The 20,958-nt window shown below is 35.9% G+C and overlaps 1 protein-coding gene across 4 annotated transcripts; it reads left to right on the top strand.

The window, feature by feature from the left end:
- Nucleotides 1-853: 853 nt before the first annotated feature.
- MLC1 (modulator of VRAC current 1) lies at nt 854-20,240 on the top strand. Of its 4 annotated transcripts, XM_009929458.2 has the most exons (13): nt 856-955; nt 1,468-1,605; nt 2,295-2,478; nt 4,618-4,707; nt 6,797-6,850; nt 6,946-7,047; nt 12,641-12,742; nt 13,698-13,769; nt 14,244-14,360; nt 15,304-15,360; nt 16,361-16,483; nt 17,500-17,667; nt 19,671-20,240. In XM_009929458.2, exons 3-13 carry the CDS (start codon nt 2,299-2,301, stop codon nt 19,743-19,745), a joined length of 1,140 nt encoding a protein of 379 aa, XP_009927760.1. In that variant the 5' UTR covers nt 856-955; nt 1,468-1,605; nt 2,295-2,298; the 3' UTR covers nt 19,746-20,240. The 4 variants fall into 4 exon arrangements, with proteins under 4 accessions (XP_069658041.1, XP_069658040.1, XP_069658042.1 ...); XM_069801940.1 differs by lacking the exon at nt 4,618-4,707 and having other exon boundaries at nt 854-955; XM_069801939.1 differs by lacking the exon at nt 6,797-6,850 and having other exon boundaries at nt 854-955; nt 6,961-7,047.
- The last annotated feature ends 718 nt before the right edge of the window (nt 20,241-20,958 follow it).

The raw sequence follows: 20,958 nt of genomic DNA, 5'->3' as shown, positions 1-20,958 counted from the left end.
GAAGACGGCAAATACTGAGAAGTGCACAGGAAAATGGGCAGAAGGAATTTCAACATAACTTGAGGAAACACGGTAGTGCCTGCCACGCTTGAGAGAGGGAGCTTTCAGGTGTAATACTGGCTGAAACACTTGGAGTTGCGAATAAAAATTTCTAGAGTTTGAGCCCTGCTCTGTTTAGTGGTGCAGGACTTTATGAATTCTTTTTGTTCAAAGAGATTAGATCAAGTAAATACCTGAATATCTCACCAACTTAGTGTAAAAAATAAGTTGATCTCCCTAAATTGGTGGAAAGAGTTAAAATATGATCTATTTTTTATCTATGGTAATTTGTGTTAGAGCAAACCAGCACCTAGCATTCATTGAAAAAGATGTGAAGTATTACCCATTTTCCATTAAACCATAGTCTTTGAAAAGTTACAGATAATGGAAATATTTGCATAGTGTTTCCTCTGTGAACAGAGGAACAGAAGGGCTTAATTACTTAAGACAGTTTTTCTTGGCTACACAGTCTATTTTTTCCTCCTTTTCTAACACAGTTTTACAGCTGTGTCTAGCGCTGTGTATGGTGTATTTATTTCCATGTTTCAGTCTATTAAAACAACTGTAACACTTCAATATTCTTTCAGTATTGTCTGACATTATGAGAAGAGCAAAATCTGCAGTCCATACAAACTGAGAAGTAGTGCTGTTCTGAAGGTTTTTTAGCATACTTTAAAGGTGATGCCCTTCAGAGTACTGAAGATTTAATTGTGTCTTGGTTACAAGAGTGTTTAAAGTTCAGACAAAAGTCCCTGTCATTGCTGTAGCTGTCAAGGTGCCAACATCTTCAAGATAAAAGCCTTTTTTTTTTTCATTGCCTAATAAGCAGGAGGACTGGATCCAATGTATGCTGGCCATTGCATGTCACTGCTGCCTGCTAGATTTAAAATATGTTGTTTAGTCATCATGGAGTTCTGTAAGTATGAATGTCAACATGATTCAAGTGTGCAGGGTTTATCTGAATGCTCTAGAAAACTAGGGTTAGTACAAAAAGATGAAGAAGAGTTCTACAGTGGAGATAATATTCTTGACAAATTTCTAACCTCTAACTTTCTAACCTCCCAAACTTGTTGGGATACTTGAATTTGTATCTGTAGTTTATTCTAGGAGAATAGTGCATTGTAAGTAGCTTTTGCTCTTTTGAAACAAGAACTAGATTGTTGAATATTGTTAACACTGGCTATTATAATAACTAAAACTGGTAAACTATGAGGAGGGTTTTATTTAAGATGCCAAGTAAGGGGTAGTACTCAAATAAAAAAGAGACTTGAAACTTTTTAAATTTATTGGTCTGATTTGGAAGCAGCCCTATGAGAATGTAGTACAGTAATTTTCTAGTGTGTTCTGTTAATTAAAATTCAGGAGGCATTTTCCTGTTCCCTGGCTTAGCTGAAGTTTTTGCTGTGCTTTTGTTCCATATCTGAATAGATGTTGTTGAAAGCCAAAGTGTAAGGGAGAACTTTTCAAAGACAGCATGACTCACTGAACGGTGAGAATATCACAAAGTGCACAGGCAGCTGTGTTCACAAGACTGTTTTAAACTGACAGTTAACTTTTCATTTGAAGGTAAGCATGAAGGTTTTTAACTGTTGAAAAATCTGCAATAACTTAATTCTAATATAAGATACTCCTCCAGGTATTTGAACAGATTGGCAAGCAGTGAGATGAATAAAAAAGGGCTAAGTGAACAAGAGAAATGCTTAATATTGGGTAAATTAAAAACAGTTTGCTGTAGCTGAGCTATTGTGAGTATATGAGTTCATCGGACTCATAGTGAAGTCTGTCATTTTAGATACCTGATAAGAAATGTTAAGATCAAATCAAAGTTAATAGCCAAACATGTTTAAATATCTTTTCTGTCCTAGAATTAAAAAAAAAAAAAAAAGAAAAAAGCTTTGGTTATAGAGTTACCCTCAAACTAAACACCTCCAAAAATGGTTCTGAGATCTTGAAATAAAAGTCTGTTGAGGTATCATAGATACACCAACTTTGATTTTGTTGGTATTTATACTGTATTATTATGAACTGTGGCTATAAGATGTAATTTACTTACTGTATGCAAGTAAGTTGTTAGAATGCTTACGTATTTCAAAATGTAAATACAGCTCATTACTAAATATTGCTTTTACTTATTTTATCTTAAGTAGACAAAATCATTGTTGAGCACTGGTCTGAGTATGTGAAGGAACTAAATTATATTTTTGTTTTTTCTTCATCTGCATTTCCGTTATTATTACTTAATTGCCTTTGTGAAGTGTTATGACCAGGGAAGAAGGTTACAGAGAAGAATTTAGCTATGACAGGATGCCAACTTTGGAGCGGGGAAAGCAAGAGAATGGAAATTATATACCAGATATCAAATCCAGTGACCTTCAGCTATCAAAGAGGCTGCATCCTTGCTTTAGCTACAGAACATGGATCTTTTCTTTGCTGATGGGAGTAAGTACTTTAAATGATACAAAATTTGAAAATGTAGGTAATGTCTCGATGCCTAGTAAGCTGTTCTGTTTCACATCATTTGGGAACTCAGAATTTCATCACTGATAGTATTGAATATAAATATTTGTACAGAAAGGAACATATTTAACAAATTTAGAATGTAACACTTAATTGACTAACAGTATTGTTTGGATAATTCTGCACTAATCAAAGATGCTATACGAAGGCTGGTTTTTATCTTTAATATTAATCATATAGCATAAACATAGAATAACTATGGTAGTGGTAAATATCAACCCATATGTATGTATAAGCTGTGCCTTTTGGGAAAGAATGTAGTGTCCTCATCGTATGCATTCTTTTAACATATTTTTAATTGTTAATAGTGTTTTGGCATTAAAAATATGTATCCTACTTAACTGCCACATTCATCTGTCAAGGTTCAGTAATCATGTAGTTATTTGGTAGAATCTTCATGTAGGGAGGTATATATTTGTGTTTCTTACATGAATGTCACAGTGATTTGAATTTTTATGTCACTGCTAGAATCATAGGACACTGATCTTGCATGTACATCATATGCTTCTTCATGTTCTGAGCCAAGTTAATTAAAGTTCATTATAGCAATTAGAATTTGATCTTTTCGTTTTCTGTCAGTTTGTGTGTTTTGAAGAGTAATTTTTATTAAGAGCTAAAAATGTTTCACTGTTAACGTGGTAATTACTTGTTTTTGTACAGTGAATAAAAGTATTGCGTTATTTTCATGGAAACAGCTGAAAATTTTTTCCTTTCTGACAATCTGCAAAACTTGGATTTCCTTTCATATGAGCTGTTACATAAAAAGAGAGCAAAAGAAGAGCTGGCTTTCTTTGCATTAAATTTTCTCAAAATTAATTGTCAGAAACGACAACTGTCTTCAATTAGTTTTTTCCTTTTTACTGAGTTGTTGTGAATGATTGAAGATATTAATGTTTACTGATCATTTGCTGAAGTCATATTCTCAAGAAGCATGAATTTTATGGATAAATGAAAATGCAGTTTTATTAATAAGCTAATCCAATAAATTCCAATTAAATTTTTCTCCCAAGTCTTATAGTGGTTCATCTCTCTCAACTCTTCTGAAAGACAGTGTCCAGAAAGGAAAGTCTGTATGCTGAGCAACAGAAGTCATACTGAACAGAACTGTCTACTTCAGGGAGCAGTTGCAAACCATAGAGTGACATCAAAGTGGCTGCCAGTATGGGCTGTTCTTGTGCAGGAACAATTCAATATGCTTCAAGCAAAATTTCAAGTTGTGTTCTATAAATACTGTTCTTTCAGTCTGCCAGAACTCTCTGTGTGTGTGCTTATACACGCACGTATGCTATCCTTATTTTCTGTTATTTTTTGAGAAGGACTTTTTAAAGACCCCCATAATTTTGTAACATGAAAAAAATGCCCCAATAAAACAAAAGAGCCATTCTGTCTGTCATCTTCCCCAGCCCCTTCAAAGAAATGCCTACTCAGAGGAGCAACAAGCAAAAAGAAAAAATGTTAGTAGAATACACTAATTGTTTATTGCTGAGAGTGTAACTCTGATAATAATGAAATAAATGGAATAGTTAGCAAGGGAACAGTAGGAGTTGAACACTTATGGGTGTGTCACTGGACCAAAGCAGGAAGAGAGTTTGGAGGGAGGCAGGAATGTAGGTGGAGGAATCTTTATCAGTGTATCCTGATATTATTTTTGTTACTGTGTTCTAGTTGGTAATTGCCCAGCAGCCCATACACATAATGAATGTTGGTGGCGCCAAGCAGAGAATGCAAATAGAGGCTTAGTTGAGGTTTCTGAAACATTTTTACGACCAAACACTGCTATTACCTTTTGAGCATTTTATTAGGTATTTGCCAAGTCAGAGCACAATGCTTGATTCAAACATGATTATATCGTTCGGTGCTAAGTCTTGGTAACCAGCAAAACATCTTCAGAACTCAGCATGTTTTGATATTTTTCTTCAACATTATTCACACAAAGATTGCATTATTAAGTGTTCAACAGTAGCTTAATTTGAAAGGAGTTACTGATTTCTATCTGACTAGTTGCTTTTTTAAGAAAAATAGTTTTATTCATATTAAATTATCTTATTTGTTGCTTTGCAGACTTGTCTCCTTATTACTTCTGGATTTTCACTATATCTGGGAAATATTTTTCCATCTGAAATGGATTATTTACGTTGTGCAGCAGGTTCAGTAAGCATTCTTAATTATTTGCTGTGGCTGTTTGACAGCAAGATCAATAGTAAATAATTTTTATGGGTTTATTGTCTTTTATTCTGTCTGTCTTTTTACTACTAACTGTCTTCATGGAAGATTTAATTCTATTTAACAGTTCATTAAATGGGTTTTAATCCCATGGTTAAAGGAGTGATGGTTGTCATAAAGACAACTGGTTTGTGCTACTATTTTCATTAACCAGCTTACCACTGGCATGCAGTAGTTATCTGCATGAACAGTTTTTGTGTGCTTGATTTAAGAAAATTTGCGTTGTTATCTGTTTAGGGAATTTCCTGGCTAAATGGTATCAGAATGTATTTCAGATTGTATTTCAAAGTATTACTTTTTAAGTTTATTTTGCCATAATATCCAAGTACTGAAGCAGACTAAAGTTTTCTTGAATATTATTATTTTATTAGTAAAATATGCGTTAAAGGTGTCTGACATTTTCTGAAGTCCAGTATTTTTTACTATATTTTTAAGACTCATATTTTTTACTGTATTATATATGCTTAATCTACACTTTAGATTTATGTGCATAAGATAAGTATGATGTACTTGCTTTGTTCATGGCAGGATTCTGTTCTGTCATTTTTATCTTTGCAACTTGACTTGTAGATTTGTTTTAAATTAGCTGCAAGACTAATGCTTTACTTTAAACAAACAAGTTCCAGGAGTTTCTCTGTGTATGAGTTGTCGCTTATGTTTCTGCTAGAGGTGTTAGAATAAAGTTAAAGCAGTTTTTGAAATTAGTATCTGCAACATTAGTGTTAGTTACTGAGATGCCTCTTTTTTTGCCCCAAGTCTTGTCTCTTTGAACTTTGTATTTATGGGGAATTTCCAAAGATCCGGTAGATGCAGAAGGTTATCACGTTGGGTTTGAATGGCTTGCTGTGGGTAAAGATGTATACTTTTGGGTGTCTGTATGTGAGCAAGGTGTTACAGCTCCTACTATAGATAATGGAGTCAATATAGCTGGAAGAGCCTAGAGAGCTGCATAGCCAATTAACCACTAAGTGTCTAGTTTAGCATGAGCTGAATTGCTCTCTAGACTTTTTTAACCATCTTGACTAGTAGTAGGATTCAGTTGCTTAAACATAGTCATGCAGTGTTCTAGAGACTCTAGGCATCCAGGACATAAAAGGATGTTTTAAAGATGTTAAATACAGGTAATTTAGGTGTTAAGGAAGTGCTGCCAAGAATTTTAAATGTCAATATTAATCTAGTTATAGTGGTTCCATTGTTAAGCCATCAGCATTCAGATGTATGAAAAGGTAATTAGTAAAGAAATGCAGCATTTTTTACATGTTTCCATGTTAAATAATGAATCATTTTTAATAGTTTTAGTTGAGTATGTTTTTATTTTCCTTATTAGTATGTTGTAACATTATGTATTTCTGTAAAATAGAGTTGGATCTGTAATGGTACTGTACCTGTTGTGGTGGGGAACTGCTAAGGGATAGAGAAACTACTTTGTGAAACTTTTCTTTTATGCATGATTTTCCCATTTAGCTCTGTCCTTCAGTATAGAAACACAGTTGCTGGTGAACATAGTGGAGATCCCAGGCACGATTCTTAAAGTGTAATTTGACTCAACAGATCAGTTTTAACAAAGTTCTTCAGAACTGTGTTGAGACCAGCCAAATTTTAGCTTACGCAACCATGACTTTGTTTGTTTAAAAGAATGTGGAGGCCCAGTTTGGGAGTAGCAGTATTTTTCTTTTCCTGCTCAAGGTTCTCAGGCCTTCTAGAGTTAATTTAAACTAACAAAGGCATGAAATGCCTCATGAAAGACTTTCTTTCTTTCCTTTACTCATCGCGTTGTGCTGGGTAGCTAGTCAGAACTGAGGGATATGGAAGGCATATTTAAACCCCTTGTAATCCTCAGATACCGATTGTAATTAATGAGCTCAGACAAGAGTGACAGACTTTCCTCAGAGTTTCTGATCTGTTTGTCTAAGTTAACTGAAATATGAATTCAGACCAAATAAATTACATGTATAGAAATATATATAAAATTCTTTGTGCAGAATATCCCACTAGTCTTCTCTTTTAATTTTCCTAGTGTATTCCTTCAGCAGTTGTGAGCTTTGCTATAGCAAGGAATAAAATTAACGTGGTAAGTATAAGATTTTATTGGCAGTTATATGCCTCCCCCCCCCGCCCCCCCCCGATTAAAATGAGAGAGAAACCCATTCTGAAACTGTTTTTCAGATACCCAATTTTCAGATTCTGTTCGTCTCTACCTTTGCTGTTACAACAACGTGTTTAATTTGGTTTGGATGCAAACTTGTCCTTAATCCATCAGCTATAAATGTAAGTTAACTAAAACAATTACTAATTAATGCTACATTTATCTTTTGTTTAAAAAAAAGCGGGGGGGGGATCAAATGTAATTAAATTGTTGTCAATACCCCAGTATTCCCACTTAGTCTGTGAGGAGAGATCATCTAGCAGTAACTTTACTTTTCTGAGTAAGACAAGACTGGAAAATTGACATTGGAGATGAAAACTTACATGGCTAAAAGATGCACAGTATAGCTAACTTAGAGGAGATTAATATGGAAATGACTTTCCTGTCTTGTATTCAAAGTTTGAAAACATGAATTAGATCTTCAAATGTGATCCAGTTTGATCAACTGACTATTTTTCTATTGACTGTAGCAAGTTTTGTTGGGTTTTTTTTGTTTGGGGTTTTGTTTTGTTTTGTGTTTGGTTTTTTTTTTTGGTTTTTTTTTTTTTGAAAGAGCAGGGTCAGAAGAGAAAATTGAAAATGAATTAGTAGCTCATCTGTAGATTAGCCAGTTTTTAGGGTTGAATTTTACTGAAATGAGAAGTTGTCCCAAACAGTTCTACTTCTAGGACATTTCATCATCAGACTAAGTACAATCCTTTCCTGGACCTTCTTCAATGGATAGTTTTGCTTGTGAGGCCACCAGGAAAGAAACTTTTGATGAACATTTTTCTTATACATCATCAACAAAGAGAATGGAACAGTTACATCATTTGAAGCACACATATTTCATGCTGGGAAAAGTTCACTGGTTTTGAGTCACAACCTTTTAACATCTGTCTTTGGTAGTCTGAGCCAAACAGTAGAACTATAAGGTGGTTTTGGTTTTTTTTGCTATAGTAAAATATTTCAAGACCTCTATACTACATAAGAATACTACATGTATGAGTAAATAGCATAGCAATAGGTATTATCATTGATGAATGTTCATAATAGACTATCACAGAATAGCGGTACTCAATGCAACTACGTCATACATTTTGTATGAAGGTTAATGACTGTTCTCATGTGCTATTGTTCAGTTCTTCTCCCCCATCATAACAGCTGTTGTGATACTAAATGCTCAGCAGTAATAATAGCTCCCTATAATAATATAGCAGATCTGAATTAGTGTTAGTAACAAAAGACTTTTCTAACAGAAAAACAGTGCAGAGATGGAGTTTGCATTGGAGTTATCTATGTTAGTTTAATATCTGATTAGCTCCAGATTTCACAGATGTTGAACTTTCAAATTAACTGTGTTTACTTCCCCTTAGAAAGTGCAGTATATTAGGCCAATACTTACAAACCTGCTTTTTAAATTGGGTAACTAAGTCTAGCTTCACATTTCTGTGTAGCTGGCCCAATTTTCAGAGAGATGGAGGACTGCAGTCAGTCGGAGCTGTGGAGAATTAGGACTCTGGACAGTCAGATCACTTGAATTCAAGTAGTGCTGGCTTTAGATGTGGGCAGTTTTGCCCTATGTTTGATGGGACAATGTCATGGCCCCCTAGGTTCTGTGTATATCTCAGGACAGTTTACACCAGTCAATTCTTTGCGCAGCCTTTGCTAGCTTATTGCTAGTGTAGCAGTTCACTCTTGCATTTGCACCCTCAAGTGTTTTAGGCTGTTGGGGATGAATGAATTATGTACAAGACATGGGGGGTACTGCCTTTTCCCTTCTTTTCTTGGTAGAGAGTTCAAATATTATAAACCAGTCCAAGCATTCTGAGAGAAAACAGCAGAGAAGTGTCACTGGAGACTACCAGACCCCTTGCATCCCCTTCCCATAGTAGACAGTATCACAGCACTGTCGGAACAGTGGAGGGCTATGTCTGCTCAGGAAAGGTGGGCCCAGGGGACTCATTTTGCTACCACAATAAATAGTTATTTTGTCATGAGCCCCAGTGTGACAAAATCAATTTTGCTTATGCTCTTGAGAAGCTTGGAGCTGGCCCTGTGTGTAAGAGCTTAACTTTAGTTGCATACTTCTGAAGTGAATAGTTTTTAGATTGCATAAAAACTTGCCTTTTCTATTATTAAATATTAACAGCTTTTGTACTTTCAAGGCAGATCAAACAATTTGAAAAAAGAGTGGAAAAGTGTAAGTGACAAACATTAAATTTATAACAAGGCAAATTCTCTCTTTGCCAAATGTTAGTTATCTACAATAATATCCACATGACATCCTTGGTTACGTGGTTTTAATTCTTTTCACTTGCCTATTGCATGTCCCTACTATGTCGTTGATCAGTGAATAAAGATAATTCAGGATAACAGTGTGTGCAAAGCTGGCTCTGAAGCTTTTTTTTGAACCTTTCTGTCTTAAGAGTTATTCATGGTTCTGACTTGCTCTCCTCTTTGAAGGATACTGTTTCAGTGAGACAGTCTCACTGTTTGGCAGCTCACTGCCAGCTGTTTTCCATTACCCATGTGGTACAAAGAAAATGTAGAATACCATCTCTTTAACTGTTCTTTCATCATCATATTTATTTTCCCTTCCCATGGGAAACTGCACAAGAAAATAATACTCGGTCTGATGCAAAATCACTGTCAGTAGTTTAAAGGCAGTAAGACTCATAAAAAAAGGTAAGTTTATCCAATTAAGAAAATTCACATTTAACCCGCTCTCCTCCCCCTTTATAAAGGACCTGGGTAATACTTCATTAGTGTTACTCATGTTGATGGATAACTCTATGAAATTCCTTTAGATGGATAAATGGAATGCAAGATACAAGCCATGTCCTAGACTGTGGCTGTGTGACACCACTCCAGTAGGGTGCAGTTCTGTAGTTAGTACACTATCAACAGGAAGGATATGATGTGTCAAAGATGCGAACTGCCACTGCTGCCACTCTGTTCCTTCCCAGCTCTTGGAGTAAGAAGCCTGATGGACAAAAATGAGTGGAATCTCATGCATACTGGCCACTGCAACTGAAAGTGTTCAGAGCTTGAACAGGATTCAAATTAACTCCAAATTGAGTACATACATTTATTGTCTCCTTGCGAGTTGAGTGTACCTCCATTATAGTTGAGATGATCCAGTCGCTGGGACCCTGCCATACAATCTTGTTGCCTCAGTACAGATGGCTAAGGCAGGATTCCGTGGCCTGAACTTAGATGTCTCTTATTTTAAAAGTGCTGTGAGATATTCTGCCTGACTGCTGCTTCTGCTCTGGATGGATGAGAATCTCCTACCAGTCCTTTATCATACATCCCATTCATGCAGGCACGTTCAATATGCTTGAGTATTTCATATGGCACTAGCAGCCAGTATAATTGAACCCCACTCCTAGTGACTGGTTGGCCAAGTAGCTTTTGGGGTTCCCTCTCTTGTCCGTAGAGACTAGGTCTCCACTGATAGTAGTGGAAGTGTAGGCAATGTGGGTGAACACAGATACTGGAGTGTAGATTTAGCTGCCTAACCATAAGTGTGTGTCTCCATTAGGGATGTGCTGGCTTGTCCTGCCTTGCTCCACCTGCTGATGCAAGAGGGCATGTCTCCTTTAGGTCATCTGTCATTATTTGTCAGACCTGTGCAGGTGTCTTGAAACATCTTGAAATATCTTAAATCATGTTAAAAGTATGCATTTAAGCAACTGTGTTGAACTTTAAATTATTTAATGTTGAAATTAATTCAACCCTTTCATATAGTTTCAGTGAACCATGTTTTTAATATCTGTTGCAGGTTCAGAGCAAGTTGGATTCGGGTTGTACTAATCTACTACTTTCTACCCAGTTGCACTTGCATGTTCTTTAGTCATGGAAGAGGATTAGGGACACAGCTTATTTGGTTCTCTGCATCTGTTGATAGATTTTATGTACAGTGGTAGTTGTAGAGAGAATTTTCTTTGGTGCTTAGAAATCTAATGTTGAATTTCCCATTGTTACAGATGGTATAAAAAAGTACTTACTTCTAGTTTTAGCTGTATTTCCGTTTAAAAAATAAAAGCAAAACCACCTAAACTCCAAAACTGGAGATAAGATATTTTTACTTTGGTCTAGGGACATTGAACTAATTTTATGAGTGGAAGGCTCTGTCTGATATTCTAGACATGTCATACCAGAAAAAACATACTGGAAAGGTAAAAGTTGGATTAAAGAATCTAATTTATTTACTATTACTTTTTCAATTTCTGTCATTTACTACTTATAGCATTAAATGAGCTAGCACTAAATGAGCTAGTCCATCAATGTAGTTACACTGGTTCTGGACTTAAACTTGTACGTCTACTTGGCACTGCAGTGTATAGTGTGGCCTTGCCAGCCCACGTCAGTACCAGCAGTATGTGTCAAAACACATCCAAATCATGGGAATTTATGGGCTCGATTAAATTGTTCTGCAGGCCACGTTTGACACATCTTCTTTTGCCAAATAATGTCTTTACTCTTTATGCTAGCACTTTCCCTAGAAGCTTACCACTATGACATTTATTGCTGTTTGTGGCTCTAGTACAACTGTACAGTCTGTTGTGTACTGCAAGGCACATAGTTCCAATTATGATTTCCTGAGAAGGATGAATTTCAGTGCCCAAAAAAGCCTCTCAAATCTGCTACTTATAATCTTTTTCAAAAAACATGTGCTGCAAGATACGTGTCAGAGAAAAACTGAGATTTGATCATCTACAAAGCAGGTCTGACATAAGGTAACAATAGAATTCTGTTCTAAGTCATTGAACAATGCTTTGCTGTAATTGTATAGGTTCTGAATGGAGTCAGTTCTCCCTGAACTTTTGGTACTTTGCCCAGTGGCCTGATCTAACCACCAAATGTTTTCTTGGGCTGCCAGTGGAAAAACGTGGTGTTTTTGAAGACAGAGGGGGATCCACTCTGCCTAACTTGCATGCCTCTAGGAAATGGTTCAGCCCATGTAGAGTAGGTATCTAGCTCTTTTCATGAGGCAATAAGGAACCAAAGAGAAATGTTAAGTATTACATTCACTGATTTGTCTCTTGAAGATGAGCAATGGCAGGAGGACTGGCAGCATCTGTGTTTTTAAAAAATAATGTAGTCTGTGAGACCTGCAAGAGTTATGAAACCACAAAGAGTGTTCATCAGTGCTCTACTAGCACTAGGTAGAGCACATAGGAGTCTTGGCCCAGGTCTTTGGATTGTGTTTTCATTCAGCATTAGACATTGTATTGCACCATTTGGATTGCAGCATAGGGGCTGGGAGCCTGTGGCCCTCCTTCCCTCCTGCAGTGGATTGCCTTAGCTCCTGGGCTACTTAGGCTTGCTCTTATTTGTCCTCTTTCTGTTCCTGTGAATCTTCCATGATTTGCTGCAGTGTTCTGGTTTCACAGGGAATGTCCTGCAAAATGCAAACATACCCAGCAATCACCCTCTTGTCATTAAGTGCTCTTCTGGAAGACAGTGATAAAATCTTCAGGCAAAACATTCACATAAATGAAAGAAATGTTACTTTCTTAGGTTAGGCATTCTGAGTATCATGTAGACAGCTAAGTGTTGTCCTAGAAATTAATCAAGAACCAAGAAAAAAGTTAACAAGATATCTAATTAATAATGTCTAAATGTCACAGAAAATAGTCAGCCTACTGGATCCTGCTAGAACCCAGCCCCTCCTTTATTTTTAGTATGGAAGTTGTAACTCATTTATGTCTGGGATTTTATTGACAGATAAATTTCAACTTGATTCTACTTATTCTGCTGGAAATCTTCATGGCAACTACTGTAATCATTTCAGCTAGGTCTACTGAAGAGTGCTGTATGAGAAAGAAAGTAGGTACCCTTAAGGATTAAAAATGTCTTTTTTTTTTTTTTGTGTGTGTGTTAAAAAATATTTGATTTTTCCTGTATTACATACATTGACAAGTTACTGGAGACTCCAGTATATAACTTCATATTACATGGTAAAACTAGATTTGAACAATAAATAAAAGGACTGTACTAACCAATAACAGCCTCTTCTATCTCTAAGAGTGCAATGGGCCCTCTGCAAAATGAACTGTTGCTATTATACAGCACGGGGTTGTTTGAATATCTTACGAACAGGCATGGCAAATGTTTTATTTCTGTTTTGTAGAACAAAACTTATTGATGTATAAAACATTAGAATACTGTGATTTTTATGTGTGCAAGCAATACCTTTTTGAAGCCTGAGGTGGAGAAAGCATTCGTCATGTATGCCAGTTTGGTGGCATCTGGACAACAAATATTGGCTTCAGGATTTGGGGCTATAGATAAAATTTTCTTTAGTCACAAGTGCTCTCCCAAATCCCACCCTCATTTTTCTACAACAGTACTTCTTTTAGGTACTAATGAAGCAAACGTGCTGTGCCATTTTGTGTTCCAGTAGTAGTATTGCTTGCTAGATAAAGTTGTGTAGTGTACTGTCCTCCTTCAGTTACTGTTTATCCATATCAGTAAAATCTGAAGGCTCAGGAAGAAAGTATGTATTTTGAAGGTGGAAAGAGGAGACAAGATGACCATATTCCATTGTTGAACAGTGGTTGTATAACAGGTCATCTGGGACTACCTCATTTGTTTTTAATGTGAGTGATGTGGTCTGACACTAGCGAACACTGTGGTGGGTCACTGCCAGCTCTGATGGGCCAGCCAGACATTGCATGGCACCGTTAAGACCTCTAACAGGTACAAGTTGTACAGGATATTAGAAAGAAATGTATTGCTTTGTGTGGTTTTTTGATCATGATTTTTTTTTATTCACCTCTAGAATACTGCACATGACAGTACCATTGTTTTGAGCAATGTCAGCTTTCCTACTCGAATTCTGAAGTCATACTCAGTAAGAAAAGTATTGTTTTCTTTCATTAAATCCATTTGTTCCTTTATGTTTCTAACTGCTAAGCTTCTTTAAAGCCACGAAGGGATCAGTGTAGGTAAGAGCTGAAAGAATAAAAACAGAAATGAGAGATATTTCTTAAAATATTTCCTTTTAGAATATTGCAAAATAAATGGTAACTGCTGTGTATAATAGGAAGGAGACTACTTAATGACTGAAGGATAAATAGTGTAAACTGAACTGTTGTTCAGTGGAGCTAATAAATGAGAGCATAAATATGTATAATGAAGCTGATCTTGTTTTCATTTAAGCCAGCTGGAGTTTTGCAGTATTTTAGATCTGAAAAACATTAACTTCATGCATAGCTAATAGCACAAATGCATTTTTTTCCTTCCAGTGAGTTCCTTTCTATATGCAAATAGGAAATTTGGTGTTCAAATGCACTGTTAATAATTTGCGTGCTCTTCTTTGTTTTAGGTAATTGAGGTGATTATTGGAATTTCGTCAGTATTTGGTGGAATAATTGCTTTGAATATGGATGTTCTAGTCTCAGGTCCATATCTTTCAGTAACATTCTTTTGGATCTTAGTTGCTGTAAGTAGCGCAAAATGAAGGTACTCTTTTAAAACAATGTCTTGGATTTTTTTTTTTTTTCCAAATTTTTTTTTTTTTTTTCATTTTTGCCCTCCCTACTGGAATATTTATTTGGCCCTAATACTAAATGGCAATTGCTGCTTAGCAAATGAATTAGCGCTTCAATATACTTAATATATTTATGCAATATGCTTGTTCTATTTTGATTTACAATACTTTGGTTCTTATAAAATGTTCTGATACGTTTTCAGTCCTTAGTTCGGTAAAATGGAAATGAGTAATGAAACCAGGGTATTGGAAGTAAAGTGTTTTGTCAAATAAGTCCTAGGTTTTAGAATATTTCAGGCTGCAAAAAAAAAGTTGAGTTTAGTTTCAGCATGGTAGAATCCTTAGAACATCATCTTTAGCCTGTCAGCCTTAACTGTCTTAAAAGCCTGAGACTGTGATTGGTAACCCTTGTCACTAGTAACAGCCTGTACCTAGGAGCAGTGGATTCATAAAGGATGCTGTGCTACCCTGCTTGCCACAAATTGAACCCGTTGAGAAAGAAGACAATGAACATTAGGTTTATATATGGCTCCCATGTCTGGAAAATCCCTCAGCATGAAGTGGAAAAAGATCACAAACAAGTTTTTCAGCATTCAGAATTAACAAAATTCAGTAGGGTTCATTAGGTTTTTATGTAGAGGTGTCAAGTTTTGAGGATTATAATATTTGAGCATGTGTAGGTTTAATACATGATACTTGTTAAATGCAAATTAAATGAAGATTGGTTTTATCTCCATTTCAATAATCAGTTCCTAATACTGTCATAATAAGTCTATACAGTTTTACCTTTTCAGGAAATTTAGGATGCGATCTGTGACTAGTGGGAATCACTGTAACTCAGTTGTAATTTTTGTAATTTTCAAGTAGGTAAATATTGTTACGCTTTTTTGTTTAGTGCTTTCCAAGTGCTATTGCAAGTCATGTAGCTGCTGAATATCCAAGTAAATGTCTGGTAAGTGTGTAAAATTCTTGGATTTTGTCATTAGAGTGGAATAATGCTAAGAAAGCCTGCCTGTGATAGTGGGCACTAGTCATATTTGCTCACTTGTTTTCAGTTACTTCTACAAAATGTGACAGAAATATGTAGCATGAGTGTATGCTGATATTCCTGAAAAGAAATCCAGTAGTTCTTTGGAGACTTAATTCCACTAGTGCTAGAAAAGAATTCAGAGGACTGTTAGTTGGGGTTTTTTGTTACTGGTTCCTTTGGAATGGGTAGGAAAATGACATACTTCACATGGTATGCCGCAAACTGCTCTTATGCTCCTGAGCTGAGGTCCCTTGTGTTCTGTCATCTGCATGACTAGCAGCAAGGACTAAGAATATTCAGTAGAGAGTGTATTTATTCCTTGACTGTCCCAGATGTGTAGTTAAGCCTTCTTAAAACATCTGTTTTAAGTTATAATCATGCAACCATATTTAAGTCAGTAATGATGGATGACCACAACTGAAGTCAGAATTTGATCCTGTAGGGATGATATTTGAATGAAAACTCAGCTGCTATTGTATGGCAATAAATTTGCCTCAAAGCACTCAAATGTATTTGCGTAGTTATTTTAGGTTGTAAGTCTGCAATATCTGCTGTTAATTCTCATTATTTCATACAAACTGAACAATAAATGATAATTCTATACTGGCTCTCTAAACTGGGTATTGCTTCCTCTATCTGCATATGAAAGGCACTTTTAAAATCAAACAAAAACCCCGTCATCCATGTTAAATGGAAAATGAATTACAAAACAACAGTGTTTTGGCTAGGAAACTTAGTCTATTCAAAGCTTGCTTCTGTATCTCTGTGCAGTATGGATGGCTCTTAATGTTTGTCTCATATGTGTGATCTTATACACTTTTACACACTTCTGTTATGCTTGCTTTGAGGAGATATAGCTGACAAACTGAAGTGTTAACTTGTTCTTATTCTTATTTAACATTTATTATCTTTTATTTTTTAGGTTGAGGTCCTGATTGCCATTAGCAGTGTTACCTCTCCATTGTTGTTCACTGCTTCTGCATACTTATCCTTCAGTATCATGCAAGTTGTTGACATCTTTAAAAATTATCCACCTGCTGTTAAAGTATGTATTTTTATGCAATTGGAAAATTAACATCTATCTATTACAGTAGCAACACAAGAATGAATTAGGAAGTATAAGACGACGAGGTACTGCATTATAAAGATTGAATAAAATGTTACAGAAATTATTCAAAAACTCTTTATTTAATGATTTAATTTTAAGTATGTTAAATCTATTGCCACCCTGGAATTATAGGTTTTTTAAAAAAGGGATATTATTCTAAAGAATCAGTAAGAATAATATGTAATATGCTGGCATCCTTGAGGTTTTTATAAATTTGTAGTATATAAATGAAAGATTCTAGGTTTACTTGAAGAATACATTTTTCTGTTTCTTAGGATGTCTACCAACAGTTGGGATTGTAAGCTTACACCTGGATTCATTCAAAGCCTGGCCTGGGGCAGAGAAGAAAAAAAGTTTGCAAATCTTAAAGCATTTCCATATGAAGTGTTACCAGTGCATTGCTGAAGAGCTTTCTAGGGCTTTACCGTCTAAGTGTTTAGCAATCTATGATGATGTTCAGTCCTGCAGTACCAAAAAAAAAAAAAAGAAAAACAAGGCAGGTCCAGCCATGGTAACCAGGTTCAGCCGATAGTTCAGTGATTGCCAGACAAGTCCCTAGTAGTGAGGCAGATCCAAGGTCAGCCAGGAATTCAGGTCAGCAGGGCAAGGTTGCAGCCAGCAAGGCACTGGGCCAGGCCCAGGCATAGCTGTGACATTGCTCAGGTCAGAACCAGCAGTGAGGCTTTATATTTCAGAGGATGTTTTCCTCAATTCTGCTCTCTTTCTAGAGGAAAAGATCATTTGGCAAATTAACATTTTATTAAAAATTATCGATCTGTTCTACTTTGAGCAAACTCAGGCACTCAAATTTTAATTGAAGCTTCATGCTGAAATAAACTGTAAATTATAATTTGAGTTAATGAAACCTAGATACAAATCTCAAGAATATGGGGGTGAGAATGGCAGAAAATATTTTATTCAAGTAGTTAACATATTCATGTCCCTATTTTCAGCAATCTTATGATGTACTCCTGTTGCTTCTGATGTTGATGCTGCTAATTCAGGCATGCCTTACTATTGGAACTGTAATACAGTGTGTAAATTACAAGACAAAAATGAAACTACATGATTCATCGTGGACAGCATCACAGGTTAAAAAACAGGAATACAGAACAACAGAGGTATGTATTTATACCCATTGTTAAATTTAAAAATCTGTATTTTAAAAGATTTTTTTGGATAATGTTTTGTGTTACTTAATTCAGATCACAATTAAAAGCTGCTCTTTAAAACTGTGAAGATGTTAATGCACTGGTGAATTTTGTAATAAAGAGATAATATTTTGCTGGTTAAACGATAACTGGAGCATGACAGACACAATATCTGTATGTCTGTGACCAGTCCTGTTAAGAGAAAAAGTTGTAATGTTAAAGCCCCCTTTTGTTCTTATTTGTAGTATGGGCTCCCAATTAGAGATGAGGTTCATCATTGTACTAGGATAAAATGGTAGTCCCTACTCCACAGGATGCAGATCCATAATAGCTGTTTATATGTCAGAATGAAGTTACAGAAAAGATGATGGGCCTTGCATGACCATGTTCTAGTAATAAGATAGCCATCTATTAAGAAAGGAATGGATTTTTACCCTTTCAGTGTGAGCAGAAGTTTTGGGCTATAGAATGAGAGTGTTTGATATAGTTGTACCTTTCCAAGGCCTGCTGTGGGGGAGTGAATTTACTAAGCTGAGTTAGTTCTCTTAAGGTCCCTAAACTTTGAATGGGAAGAGTTAAGAACCTGGAGCGTAGGAACAACAATGGGCAAGCTGAGTGAGTGGCTATCTGTGCTGGACGGTATGAAGTAGTGTGCAGAGGAGGCTGCGTGGAATCCCAGGTCTCTCTGTGTCCTAATTACACTACCAAAGTTGGTCATAAAGATCAGAATTTATATTTCCCTCCATTTCCCTCCTGCAGTTACATGTTCAAGCTATCCTTTCAGATACAGATTTGGCACATACTTTTTTTAGAGCATGGTGGTGCCAGTATTATATTACTGCTACCACTTTTCATGTAGTCATTCAGGGCTAGAGTGCTATTTCAGGGACTGATGGAACCCAGCTTTCTTCATCCCACATAGGTTAACTACATCCATCTCCTAGCACAGCACAGTAGCCCTTAGGCTTTCCTCACCTCTGCTGTACAGAGCAAAGTGCTGTATCTTTAAAGACTAGGAGAGAGTAACTCATGTTAGCTGAATGCTTACTGCATGGCCCAGCGCTAGAGTGCTGGATTCAGTGCCTGCTCTAGAAAGAGCATCTGCATTGAAACGGCACTGGATAGAAAACATTGGGAGCAGGGACTGAAATTCAGTCAAGTCATTATGCAGCTGGTAATGGAAAGTGGAAACTGTGGATTTATGTGCACTCAGGCTGCTGGGGGCATTTGGTGTAGGTTGCTTATTTTCTGGATCTGTGTCCTGAGAGTTATGTACTGTATAAAAGATGAAGCACAGCAGCACTTCCACTGGAGCAAGTCACATTTTAGAGCATAGGTCATGGTATGGCTAAATAGATCTGTTCCGGGGTTTATTTACATAAGTATTCCTAGTTTGTGAGTCACTGAGATATTGGGTGAGAGTTAAATGCTAAAAGGAGCACTTTGTCCAGAAAAGCAAAACCTTTTTGCTTACCTTTTAGTATTGAAACACACAAATATTGTTACAGGTGAAGTTGTAGGTCTCTCTGGCGTCTTAGAAGTCTGTGTTCTTGGGCAAGACCTTGGTTTGCTTGCATGTATATAGGTAAATCTTGCTTCAGTTGGACTGCAGGGGGCTACTTCTGGCTTTGGGTTTAGAGATTAAGGTGCTAGGGCTTTCAGTCACATTTGGGAAAAAATCTTGAAAAAATGTCCTAAGTAACATGTTTAAAATAGGAAATTGGCCAAGTTTCTTTGACCCAAATGTCTCGAGTATTATACAATTTACACTATTATGTTTTATATCGTAAATGTATACTATACAATATACAAAACTATACAATTTACAATGCATAGAATATTTTAATAGCTCTGACTAACTATTCATGTTTACATTCTCCTAGCTTCTCTCAGATATTTATTTGCTTGAACTTCAGTTTTTAACCAAACCATTGTTTCATGTTTCCATTTGTCTGAAATTTGTTTACTTTTAGGTTTCCAATAATACCTTAAAGGATTTTGACAAAGACAAAGCCTGGAAAGCAGTTGTGGTGCAGATGGCTCAGTAGTTTGGATTCTGCAAATGCAGCCAGTACAGTACAACCCAATACAGTAAATCAACTGTTTGAATTAAGGCTTAAAAAATTTTCAGTTTATAAACAGCAATAGAGTTACAGCAGTAGGAGCCAAGGAATAACACAGTAAATAATGTGTCTTTCTAATAATTTTGAAATATATTGATAATACTTTTAACACATCTGTCTTTTCTGTTGGTATCTGTATCCTAGTGTTGCTTTAGAACATACCTTTAGAAAAAAGGTAGTGAGTCATATGGATTTATGCTGATGGCAAAGTAAAATATGACTATGTAGTAGGCTTCATATATTTGCAAGAGATTGTTATAACTGCAGTTATGCAGTCAGTGTAACTGATAAATGCTTTTGTAAAGTTATGAGTACAAGTCATAATTGATATTTTTGCTTATACTTCACTTTTGTAGGAGTTGTAAAGTTGTTTTGCATCTCATTGCTTTTATATAAATAAAAGTCTTTATTATGTGGAAACTCAAGAATGTGGATTGACATTCTAATTGGAGAGGTGAAAACAGAATATTCTTTCCCATTAAGCTTCCATTTCTGGACTGTTAAAGGGGAAGGGGCTTCTTCTGAGTGGCCAGGCACAAAATCTACTAGCCAAAACAAAAAAATAACAAACAGAAGCAATCAGCCAAATAACAGGAGATACTACTGATATTAAGAGTTTTTTTCACCTATGAAAATGTATTTTTAGGAATATTACTTTTCATTTATTTATTTTCCTAACTATCTTTAAAACTTACAGAACCTAGCTGCCCTTAAACATGGGATATCTCCCATACAGATTGCCTTTTCCTCCTAGCTGAATTATGTGTATGATCATGTAGATTAAGAACACTGTAAGAATTTCCATGTTAATAGGCTTTTTGGTGTAACTAGGGTGATAGCTGCTGACAAGGTGGTGGGGTTTTTATTGTTTTTTCTGTTTTTATTGTTTTATTGATGATTTTTGACAAGTTCTAGACTTTGAAGTTCATTCTTTTTTAATCTGAAACAACCCAAATAAGTTGTTCAGGGCATGCTGCAAAGCTTGCCTCTGCTTTTGGGGAGAGGAAATAGAGAGAAAGGTACATACAGTGCAGAGCACTTCAGATATGCTAGCATGTTTTCTTTTGTTTTTGCGAAAGCTGACAATTATTACGGCATTTTAATACATAAAGAATACTCTTTCAGGTTTAGAGCAGTG

This window comes from Haliaeetus albicilla, chromosome 14 (assembly GCF_947461875.1).
Source record: "Haliaeetus albicilla chromosome 14, bHalAlb1.1, whole genome shotgun sequence".
Taxonomy (NCBI): domain Eukaryota; kingdom Metazoa; phylum Chordata; class Aves; order Accipitriformes; family Accipitridae; genus Haliaeetus; species Haliaeetus albicilla.
The sequence above is the reverse complement of the archived record's forward strand: the minus strand, read 5'-3'. Positions and strand labels throughout refer to the sequence as shown.

Bases quoted from the DNA above. Each gene is read 5' to 3' on its own strand.
- MLC1 (XM_009929458.2), top strand. From the start codon at position 2,299: ATGACCAGGGAAGAAGGTTACAGAGAAGAATTTAGCTATGACAGGATG. The intron at 6,851-6,945 runs GTAAGTATAAGA...ACTGTTTTTCAG, and splicing joins CAAGGAATAAAATTAACGTG to ATACCCAATTTTCAGATTCT. The intron at 12,743-13,697 runs GTAGGTACCCTT...ATTCACCTCTAG, and splicing joins AGTGCTGTATGAGAAAGAAA to AATACTGCACATGACAGTAC.